Source organism: Silene latifolia, unplaced genomic scaffold, assembly GCF_048544455.1.
Source record: "Silene latifolia isolate original U9 population unplaced genomic scaffold, ASM4854445v1 scaffold_139, whole genome shotgun sequence".
Lineage (NCBI taxonomy): Eukaryota > Viridiplantae > Streptophyta > Magnoliopsida > Caryophyllales > Caryophyllaceae > Silene > Silene latifolia.
In genome coordinates, this window is record NW_027413134.1 from 758,294 (window position 1) to 771,042 (window position 12,749).

At 36.7% G+C, this 12,749-nt stretch overlaps 1 protein-coding gene across 1 annotated transcript; it reads left to right on the top strand.

The window, feature by feature from the left end:
• Positions 1–288: 288 nt before the first annotated feature.
• Positions 289–963, top strand: LOC141637715 (uncharacterized). Its single transcript, XM_074447162.1, has one exon. The coding sequence runs from the start codon at positions 289–291 to the stop codon at positions 961–963; it is 675 nt and encodes a 224-aa protein (XP_074303263.1).
• The last annotated feature ends 11,786 nt before the right edge of the window (positions 964–12,749 follow it).

Here is a 12,749-nt window from a genome sequence, read left to right on the forward strand (position 1 = left end):
ACAATTCCGCTGCCAATTTACCCATTACATCTACAAACATACACGAATTTATCCTATCCTGAGAACGAACAGTCTGTCGCACTGTTTAATCACGTTTGTTCATACAGTTTTACATCAAATTGGTTACCAGAGCTAAGTTCAGATTTATTCCTTAATAGATCTGTCTTGGGACGTTGCTAATCATGGTTAAAGACGGTGAAGAAGGTCCGAAAACATGGGAAGATGGTCATAACGAGCTGAAGTTGGAGATGGCTCAGATGGCTTATGTGTTAAAAAAACATAGCAAGCATGTTGAAGGCTAAAGAGAAGAAAAAGGAATCGGACACTCCATCCGAATCTGAAGAAGAAGACGAGCAGCCAAAGAGAAAGTCGAAAAATAAGAACGATGATGATCGGGGTTTGAAACTCGATATTCCAGACTTTGATGGCGAGATGGATCCGGAAAAATTTCTGGATTGGGTAAGACAAGCTGAGAGGGTTTTCGAGTATAAAGAGTATGATGACAAGAAGCAATTTAAAGTTGCAATCTTGAAACTTACAAAGTATGCATCTTTATGGTACGAGAACTTAAAGAAGCAAAGAAAGAAAGAAGGTAAAGCAAAGATCGAATCTTGGCTGAAATTGAAGAAGCATCTCCTGAAACGGTTCGTGCCAAAGGACTATGAACAAGATAACTACATAAAGCTCCAATCTTTAGAGCAAGAAAGTATGTCCGTGACTGATTATATCAAAGAATTCGAAAAGATGTCAATCGTGTGCGATCTTGAGGAGAAAGAAGAGCTAAGAGTGGCGAGATTTGTCAAGGGCCTAACACCCGCACTTGCTAAAAGAGTCGAGATCCAGAATTATGAAGGTTTTAATGATGTGTGCCGATTAGCATTGAAGTTCGAAAAACATGATAAGGCACAAAAACTTCATGCTTATTCGAAAGGGACGAGCTCTTATTCAATGTCAAAGAACTAGCGAGTCCAAGGATATCCAAGCGAGAAGACGTGAAGGACAAGGGAAAGAGCGTGATCGTGGAATCTAAAAGTGCTAGTTCAAGACGGTGTTTCAAGTGCCAAGGATATGGACACATAGCAAGTGAATGTCCACAAAAGAGAGCCCTTACAATACACGAGTTTAGCGAGATGGTACCTTGTTTTGTTCTACCGAACAGTCCAAAAGACTGTCCAATCCAGCACAAAGAAGCAAAAGAGGAAGGTGAGTCTGTCACATACGATGTTGAGCCAATGATGAGTGACGATGACCAACCAGAGACGGTGATTCGTAATCTGCATATTCATGCTGGTCCGTTCAAGGAGGAAAAGTTCGAGTCTTGCAATGATGCTATTGACGAGGATGAGCAACAGGTTGAAAGGGGCTTGGTTGACGAACTAATTGTCAGTGAGCACGAGGTATTTTCGAATCTGTCCAAGGCTGAAACAATTGATAATAAACTGATATTGGGTAGGGCATTGTCACATGTTAATGATTGTTCAAGCTTTCAAGATAAAGAACTTTATCAATCACCACTTGATAAATCGATTAACAAGAAACTAGGTGTTGAAGATTATCGGTGCTGTTGGTTTTTGAGTTCGGTACTAGTAGATGCTCACGGTGAACTTACTAGCCAAAGCAAGTGCTATTTCAATTTTTCATTACTTGTGCAAGGAGGGAGGCGGGGTGGAAGGCACAACCAGGAGTGGTTCGAAGATCATAAAAGCCACAAGAAGATTGCTACTACAGAGGAAGTCGAAAGAATCTTAACTAAGATTTGTCATTAGAATTATGATTCGGCTTGTGCGTACGTTTTTGATCCCGGTGGCAAAGATGCATGATCGAAATTTGAGGTCAAATTTAAAAACAAAAGAAGGAGAGTATGATGCGGGGAGCATACTCGGAGGATAAATCAAATGGTAAAAGGATTCGGGTTTGTTCCAACGGGCAAGATTATGCTAAAATGTGGTTTGCATCAAGACATCAAGAAGCTCAAAACCGGCCACATAGCTGCTGGACACGGTTACCTAGGATGGTTAGGATACACGGTTTCCTAACTCGTGTAGGAATATTAAATTAGTTTAATTACTATTTCCAATAAAGTTAGGAAAAGCTAGATTTTCCTAATCCTAGTTTAATTAGAATACCCTAAAATCTGATTGTATTCTAGTTATTAGTATTTTAATTACTTTCCTAGTTAGTTTAGGAAAGGGGAATAATTTTCCTAGTTAGTTTAGGGAAGGAGTAGATAGCTTGAGGAGCAAGCTAAGGAATTAGATCTCGAGTCGGATTTCTGACATCGAGTAGAATTAGGAAAGATAGCTTATTAATCAAGCTAAGTAGAAGTATAAATAAGGACCGTGTATGACATTGTTCAACACGTGAGATTCAGAATTTTAATAGAAGTTTCCATTGTGAACTTTGTTTTGATTAGGCTTGCGAGTTTAGTCTTTAATCTTCCTTGCGAGGTTGTTTGTGAGTGTTTCGAGTTCGCACCTTGCGAGGCGGAGAGCGAGATTCACCCTACTATCCAGGTTACATCCAAATTCACGAAATATACAGTACAACAAACACAATTCCGCTGCCAATTTACCCATTACATCTACAAACATACACGAATTTATCCTATCCTGAGAACGAACAGTCTGTCGCACTGTTTAATCACGTTTGTTAATACAGTTTTACATCACAAATAATTCACACAACGAATCACAATGACTAATGAACAAGGACAAATGGTTCACAGAACAAGTCACAAGGACTAATTAACAAGGACAAATGATTCACACAACGAGTAACAAAGACTAATTAACAAGGACAAATGATTCACACAACGAGTCACAATGACTAATGAACAAGGACAAATGGTTCACACAACGAGCCACATGGACTAATTTACATGGAAAAATAATTCAAATAACGAGTAACAATGACTAATGAACTAGAACAAGTGATTCATACAACGAGTCACAATTACTAATGAACAAGGACAAATGTTTCACACAACGAGTTACAAGGACTAATGAACAACGACAAATGATTCACACAACGAGTCACAAGGACTAATTAACAAGGACAAATAATTCACACAACAAGTTACAATGACTAATGAAGTAGGGAAAATGATTTACACAACTAGTCACAATGACTAATGAACAAAAACAAATGGTTTACACAAGGAGTCACTAGGACTAATGAACAAGGACAAATGATTCACACAACGTGTCACAAGGACTAATTAACAAGGACAAATGATTCACACATTGAGTCACAATGACTAATGAACAAGGATAAATGGTTCACAAAACGAGCCACAAGGACGAATAAACAAGGACAAATTATTCACATAACCAGTCACAATGACTAATGAACTAGAACAAGTGATTCACACAACGACTCACAATGACTAATTAACAAGGAACAATAGTTCACAAAATGAGTCACAATGACTAATTAACAAGGACAAATGGTTCACACAACGAGTCACAATTACTAATGAACAAGGACAAATGATTCACACAACAAGTTACAATGACTAATGAAGTAGGGAAAATGATTCACACAACTAGTCACAATGACTAATGAACAAAAACAAATGGTTTACACAAGGAGTCACTAGGACTAATGAACAAGGACAAATGATTCACACAACGAGTCACAAGGACTAATTAACAAGGACAAAAGATTCACACATTGAGTCACAATGCCTAATGAACAAGGATAAATGGTTCACAAAACGAGCCACAAGGACGAATAAACAAGGACAAATTATTCACATAACGTGTCACAATGACTAATGAACTAGAACAAGTGATTCACACAACGAGTCACAATGACAAATTAACAAGGAACAATGGTTCACAAAAGGAGTCACAATGACTAATTAACAAGGACAAATGGTTAACACAACGAGTCACAAAGACTAATTAACAAGGACAAGTGATTCACACAACGTGTCAAAGGGACTAATTAACAAGGACAAATGATTCACACAGCGAGTCAAAGGGACTTATTAACAAGGACAAATGATTCACACAACGAGTCACAAGGACTAATGAAATAGGACAAATGATTCACACAACGAATCACAAGGACTAATGAACAAGGACAAATAATTCACACAACGACTCACAATGACTAATGAACAAGGACAAATGGTTCACACAACGAGTTAAAGGGACTTTAACAAGGACAAATGATTCACACAACGAGTCACAAGGACTAATGAAATAGGACAAATGATTCACACAACGAGTCACAAGGACTAATGAACAAGGACAAATAATTCACACAACGACTCACAATGACTAATGAACAAGGACAAATGGTTCACACAACGAGTTATAGGGACTTATTAACAAGGACAAATGATTCACACAACGAGTCACAAGGATTAATGAAATAGGACAAATGATTCACACAACGAGTTATAAGGACTAATGAACTAGGACAAATATTTCACACAATGAGTCACAAGGACTAATGAACAAAGACAAATGGTTCACACAACGAGTCACAAGGACTAATTAACAAGGACAAATGATTCACACAACGAGTCACAAGGACTAATTAACCAGGACAAATGATTTACACAACGAGTCACAAGGACAAATTTACAAGGACAAATGGTTCACACAACGAGTCACAAGGACTAATGAACTAGGAAAAATAATTCACACAACGAATCACAATGACTAATGAACAAGGACAAATGGTTCACAGAACGAGTCACAAGGACTAATTAACAACAAATGATTCACACAACGAGTAACAAGGATTAATTAACAAGGACAAATGATTCACACAACGAGTCACAATGACTAATGAACAAGGACAAATGGTTCACACAACGAGCCACAAGGACTAATTTACAAGGAAAAATAATTCAAATAACGAGTAACAATGACTAATGAACTAGAACAAGTGATTCACTCAACGAGTCACAATTACTAATGAACAAGGACAAATGTTTCACACAACGAGTTACAAGGACTAATGAACAACTACAAATGATTCACACAACGAATCACAAGGACTAATTAACAAGGACAAATGATTCACACAACGAGTCACAATTACTAATGAACAAGGACAAATGATTCACACAACAAGTTACAATGACTAATGAAGTAGGGAAAATGATTTACACAACTATTCACAATGACTAATGAACAAAAACAAATGGTTTACACAAGGAGTCACTAGGACTAATGAACAAGGACAAATGATTCACACAACGTGTCACAAGGACTAATTAACAAGGACAAATGATTCACACATTGAGTCACAATGACTAATGAACAAGGATAAATGGTTCACAAAACGAGCCACAAGGACGAATAAACAAGGACAAATTATTCACATAACCAGTCACAATGACTAATGAACTAGAACAAGTGATTCACACAACGACTCACAATGACTAATTAACAAGGAACAATGGTTCACAAAACGAGTCACAATGACTAATTAACAAGGACAAATGGTTAACACAACGAGTCACAAGGACTAATTAACAAGGACAAATGATTCACACAATGTGTCAAAGGGACTAATTAACAAGGACAAATGATTCACACAACGAGTCAAAGGGACTTATTAACAAGGACAAATGATTCACACAACGAGTCACAAGGACTAATGAAATAGGATAAATGATTCACACAACGAATCACAAGGACTAATGAACAAGGGCAAATAATTCACACAACGACTCACAATGACTAATGAACAAGGACAAATGGTTCACACAACGAGTTAAAGGGACTTATTAACAAGGACAAATGATTCACACAACGAGTCACAAGGACTAATGAAATAGGACAAATGATTCACACAACGAGTCACAAGGATTAATGAACTAGGACAAATATTTCACACAACGAGTCAGAATGACTAATGAACAAGGACAAATGGTTCACACAACGAGTCACAAGGACTAATTAACAAGGACAAATGATTCACACAACGAGTCACAAGGACTAATGAACAAGGACAAATAATTCACACAACGACTCACAATGACTAATGAACAAGGGCAAATGGTTCACACAACGAGTTAAAGGGACTTATTAACAAGGACAAATAATTCACACAACGAGTCACAAGGACTAATGAAATAGGACAAATGATTCACACAACGAGTCACAAGGACTAAAGAACTAGGACATATATTTCACACAACGAGTCAGAATGACTAATGAACAAGGACAAATGGTTCACACAACGAGTCACAAGGACTAATGAACAAGGACAAATAATTCACACAACGACTCACAATGACTAATGAACAAGGACAAATGGTTCACACAACGAGTTAAAGGGACTTTAACAAGGACAAATGATTCACACAACGAGTCACAAGGACTAATGAAATAGGGCAAATGATTCACACAACGAGTCACAAGGACTAATGAACTAGGTCATATATTTCACACAACGAGTCAGAATGACTAATGAACAAGGACAAATGGTTCACAAAACGAGTCACAAGGACTAATTAACAAGGACAAATGATTCACACAACGAGTCACAAGGACTAATGAACAAGGACAAATAATTCACACAACGACTCACAATGACTAATGAACAAGGACAAATGGTTCACACAACGAGTTATAGGGACTTATTAACAAGGACAAATGATTCACACAACGAGTCACAAGGATTAATGAAATAGGACAAATGATTCACACAACGAGTTATAAGGACTAATGAACTAGGACAAATATTTCACACAATGAGTCACAAGGACTAATGAACAAAGACAAATGGTTCACACAACGAGTCACAAGGACTAATTAACAAGGACAAATGATTCACACAACGAGTCACAAGGACTAATTAACCAGGACAAATGATTTACACAACGAGTCACAAGGACAAATTTACAAGGACAAATGGTTCACACAACGAGTCACAAGGACTAATGAACTAGGAAAAATAATTCACACAACGAATCACAATGACTAATGAACAAGGACAAATGGTTCACAGAACGAGTCACAAGGACTAATTAACAAGGACAAATAATTCACACAACGAATCACAATGACTAATGAACAACGACAAATAGTTAACAGAACGAGTCACAAGGACTAATTAACAAGGACAAATGATTCACACAACGTGTCAAAGGGACTAATTAACAAGGACAAATGATTCACACAACAAGTCAAAAGGACTTATTAACAAGGACAAATGATTCACACAACGAGTCAAAAGGACTAATGAAATAGGACAAATGATTCACACAACGAATCACAAGGACATTGAACAAGGACAAATATTTCACACAACGTGTCAGAATGACTAATAAAAAAGGATAAATGGTTCACACAACGAGTCACAAGAACTAATTAACAAGGACAAATGATTCACACAACGAGTCACAAGAACAAATTAACAAGGACAAATGATTCACACAACGAGTCACAAGGACAAATTTGCAAGGACAAATGGTTCACACAACGAGTCACAAGGACTAATGAACTAAGACAAATAATTCACACAACGAATCACAATGACTAATTAACAAGGACAAATGGTTAACAGAACGAGTCACAAGGACTAATTAACAAGGACAAATGATTCACACAACGAGGTAAAGGGACTTATTAACAAGCACAAATCATTCACACAACGAGTCACAAGGACTAATGAAATAGGACAAATGATTCACACAACGAGTCACAAGGACTAATGAACTAGAACAAATATTTCACACAACGTGTCTGAATGACTAATAAACAAGGACAAATGGTTCACACAACGAGTCACAAGGACTAATTAACAAGGACAAATGATTCACACAACTAGTCACAAGAACAAATTAACAAGGACAAATGATTCACACAACGAGTCACAAGGACAAATTTACAAGGACAAATGGTTCAAACAACGAGTCACAAGGACTAATGAACTAGGACAAATAATTCACACAACGAATCACAATGACTAATGAACAAGGACAAATGGTTAACAGAATGAGTCACAAGGACTAATTAACAAGGACAAATGATTCACACAACGAGTAACAAGGACTAATTAACAAGGACAAATGATTCACACAACGAGTCACAATGACTAATGAACAAGGACAAATGGTTCACACAACGACCCACAAGGACTAATTTACAAGGAAAAATAATTCACATAACGAGTAACAATGACTAATGAACTAGAACAAGTGATTCACACAACGAGTCACAATTACTAATGAACAAGGACAAATGTTTCACACAACGAGTCACAAGGACTAAAGAACAACTACAAATAATTCACATAACGAGTTACAAGGACTAATTAACAAGGACAAATGATTCACACAACGAGTCACAATTACTAATGAACAAGGACAAATGATTCACACAACAAGTTACTATGACTAATGAACTAGGGAAAATGATTCACACAACTAGTCACAATGATTAATGAACAAAAACAAATGGTTTACACAAGGAGTCACTAGGACTAATGAACAAGGACAAATGATTCACACAACGAGTCACAAGGACTAATGAACTAGGATAAATAATTCACACAACGAATCACAATGACTAATGAACAAGGACAAATGGTTAACAAAACGAGTCACAAGAACTAATTAACAAGGACAAATGATTCACACAACGAGTTAAAGGGACTTATTAACAAGGACAAATCATTCACACAACGAGTCACAAGGACTAATGAAATAGGACAAATGATTCACACAACGAGTCACAAGGACTAATGAACTAGGACAAATATTTCACACAACGTGTCAGAATGACTAATAAACATGGACAAATGGTTCACACAACGAGTCACAAGGACTAATTAACAAGGACAAATGATTCACATAACGAGTCACAAGAACAAATTAACAAGGACAAATGATTCACACAACGAGTCACAAGGACAAATTTACAAGGACAAATGGTTCACACAACGAGTCACAAGGACTAATGAACTAGGACAAATAATTCACACAACGAATCACAATGACTAATGAACAACGACAAATAGTTAACAGAACGAGTCACAAGGACTAATTAACAAGGACAAATGATTCACACAACGAGTTAAAGGGACTTATTAACAAGGAAAAATCATTCACACAACGAGTCACAAGGACTAATGAAATAGGACAAATCATTCACACAACGAGTCACAAGGACTAATGAACTAGGACAAATATTTCACACAACGTGTCAGAATGACTAATAAACAAGGACAAATGGTTCACACAACGAGTCACAAGGACTAATTAATAAGGACAAATGATTCACACAACGAGTCAAAAGAACAAATTAACAAGGACAAATGATTCACACAACGAGTCACAAGGACAAATTTACAAGGACAAATGGTTCACACAACGAGTCACAAGAACTAATGAACTAGGACAAATAATTCACACAACGAATCACAATGACTAATGAACAAGGACAAATGGTTAACAGAACGAGTCACAAGGACTAAAGAACAACTACAAATGATTCACACAACGAGTTACAAGGACTAATTAACAAGGACAAATGATTCACACAACGAGTCACAATTACTAATGAACAAGGACAAATGATTCACACAACAAGTTACAATGACTAATGAACTAGGGAAAATGATTCACACAACTAGTCACAATGACTAATGAACAAAAACAAATGGTTTACACAAGGAGTAACTAGGACTAATGAACAAGGACAAATGATTCACACAACGAGTCACAAGGACTAATTAACAAGGACAAAAGATTCACACATTGAGTCACAATGCCTAATGAACAAGGATAAATGGTTCACAAAACGAGCCACAAGGACGAATAAACAAGGACAAATTATTCACATAACGTGTCACAATGACTAATGAACTAGAACAAGTGATTCACACAACGAGTCACAATGACAAATTAACAAGGAACAATGGTTCACAAAACGAGTCACAATGACTAATTAACAAGGACAAATGGTTAACACAACGAGTCACAAGGACTAATTAACAAGGACAAGTGATTCACACAACGTGTCAAAGGGACTAATTAACAAGGACAAATGATTCACACAGCGAGTCTAAGGGACTTATTAACAAGGACAAATGATTCACACAACGAGTCACAAGGACTAATGAAATAGGACAAATGATTCACACAACGAATCACCAGGACTAATGAACAAGGACAAATAATTCACACAACGACTCACAATGACTAATGAACAAGGACAAATGGTTCACACAACGAGTTAAAGGGACTTTATCAAGGACAAATGATTCACACAACGAGTCACAAGGACTAATGAAATAGGACAAATGATTCACACAACGAGTCACAAGGACTAATGAACTAGGACATATATTTCACACAACGAGTCAGAATGACTAATGAACAAGGACAAATGGTTCACACAACGAGTCACAAGGACTAATTAACAAGGACAAATGATTCACACAACGAGTCACAAGGACTAATGAACAAGGACAAATAATTCACACAACGACTCACAATGACTAATGAACAAGGACAAATGGTTCACACAACGAGTTATAGGGACTTATTAACAAGGACAAATGATTCACACAACGAGTCACAAGGATTAATGAAATAGGACAAATGATTCACACAACGAGTTATAAGGACTAATGAACTAGGACAAATATTTCACACAACGAGTCACAAGGACTAATGAACAAAGACAAATGGTTCACACAACGAGTCACAAGGACTAATTAACAAGGATAAATGATTCACACAATGTGTCAAAGGGACTAATTAACAAGGACAAATGATTCACACAACGAGTCACAAGGACAAATTAACAAGGACAAATGATTCACACAATGAGTCACAAGGACAAATTTACAAGGACAAATGGTTCACACAACGAGTCACAAGGACTAATGAACTAGGACAAATTGATGCAGGAGCATACTCGGAGGATAAATCAAATGGTAAAAGGATTCGGGTTTGTTCCAACGGGCAAGATTATGCTAAAATGTGGTTTGCATCAAGACATCAAGAAGCTCAAAACCGGCCACATAGCTGTTGGACACGGTTACCTAGGATGGTTAGGATACACGGTTTCCTAACTCGTGTAGGAATATTAAATTAGTTTAATTACTATTTCCAATAAAGTTAGGAAAAGCTAGATTTTCCTAATCCTAGTTTAATTAGAATACCCTAAAATCTGATTGTATTCTAGTTATTAGAATTTTAATTACTTTCCTAGTTAGTTTAGGAAAGGGGAATAATTTTCCTAGTTAGTTTAGGGAAGGAGTAGATAGCTTGAGGAGCAAGCTAAGGAATTAGATCTCGAGTCGGATTTCTGACATCGAGTAGAATTAGGAAAGATAGCTTATTAATCAAGCTAAGTAGAAGTATAAATAAGGATTGTGTGTATGACATTGTTCAACACGTGAGATTCAGAATTTTAATAGAAGTTTCCATTGTGAACTTTGTTTTGATTAGGCTTGCGAGTTTAGTCTTTAATCTTCCTTGCGAGGTTGTTTGTGAGTGTTTCGAGTTCGCACCTTGCGAGGCGGAGAGCGAGATTCACCCTACTATCCAGGTTACATCCTAATTCACGAAATATACAGTACAACAAACACAATTCCGCTGCCAATTTACCCATTACATCTACAAACATACACGAATTTATCCTATCCACGAGAACGAACAGATCTGTCGCACCTTTGTTTAATCACGTTTGTTAATACAGTTTTACATCACAAATAATTCACACAACGAATCACAATGACTAATGAACAAGGACAAATGGTTCACAGAACAAGTCACAAGGACTAATTAACAAGGACAAATGATTCACACAACGAGTCACAAGGACTAATGAACAAGGACAAATAATTCACACAATGACTCACAATGACTAATGAACAAGGACAAATGGTTCACACAACGAGTTATAGGGACTTATTAACAAGGACAAATGATTCACACAACGAGTCACAAGGATTAATGAAATAGGACAAATGATTCACACAACGAGTTATAAGGACTAATGAACTAGGACAAATATTTCACACAACGAGTCACAAGGACTAATGAACAAAGACAAATGGTTCACACAACGAGTCACAAGGACTAATTAACATGGATAAATGATTCACACAATGTGTCAAAGGGACTAATTAACAAGGACAAATGATTCACACAACGAGTCACAAGGACAAATTAACAAGGACAAATGATTCAGACAATGAGTCACAAGGACAAATTTACAAGGACAAATGGTTCACACAACGAGTCACAAGGACTAATGAACTAGGACAAATTGATGCAGGAGCATACTCGGAGGATAAATCAAATGGTAAAAGGATACGGGTTTGTTCCAACGGGCAAGATTATGCTAAAATGTGGTTTGCATCAAGACATCAAGAAGCTCAAAACCGGCCACATAGCTGCTAGACACGGTTACCTAGGATGGTTAGGATACACGGTTTCCTAACTCGTGTAGGAATATTAAATTAGTTTAATTACTATTTCCAATAAAGTTAGGAAAAGCTAGATTTTCCTAATCCTAGTTTAATTAGAATACCCTAAAATCTGATTGTATTCTAGTTATTAGTATTTTAATTACTTTCCTAGTTAGTTTAGGAAAGGGGAATAATTTTCCTAGTTAGTTTAGGGAAGGAGTAGATAGCTTGAGGAGCAAGCTAAGGAATTAGATCTCGGGTCGGATTTCTGACATCGAGTAGAATTAGGAAAGATAGCTTATTAATCAAGCTAAGTAGAAGTATAAATAAGGACCGTGTATGACATTGTTCAACAC

What these genes read in the sequence shown, in the direction of transcription:
- LOC141637715 (XM_074447162.1), top strand. Translation starts at nt 289, where the DNA reads ATGTTGAAGGCTAAAGAGAAGAAAAAGGAATCGGACACTCCATCCGAA.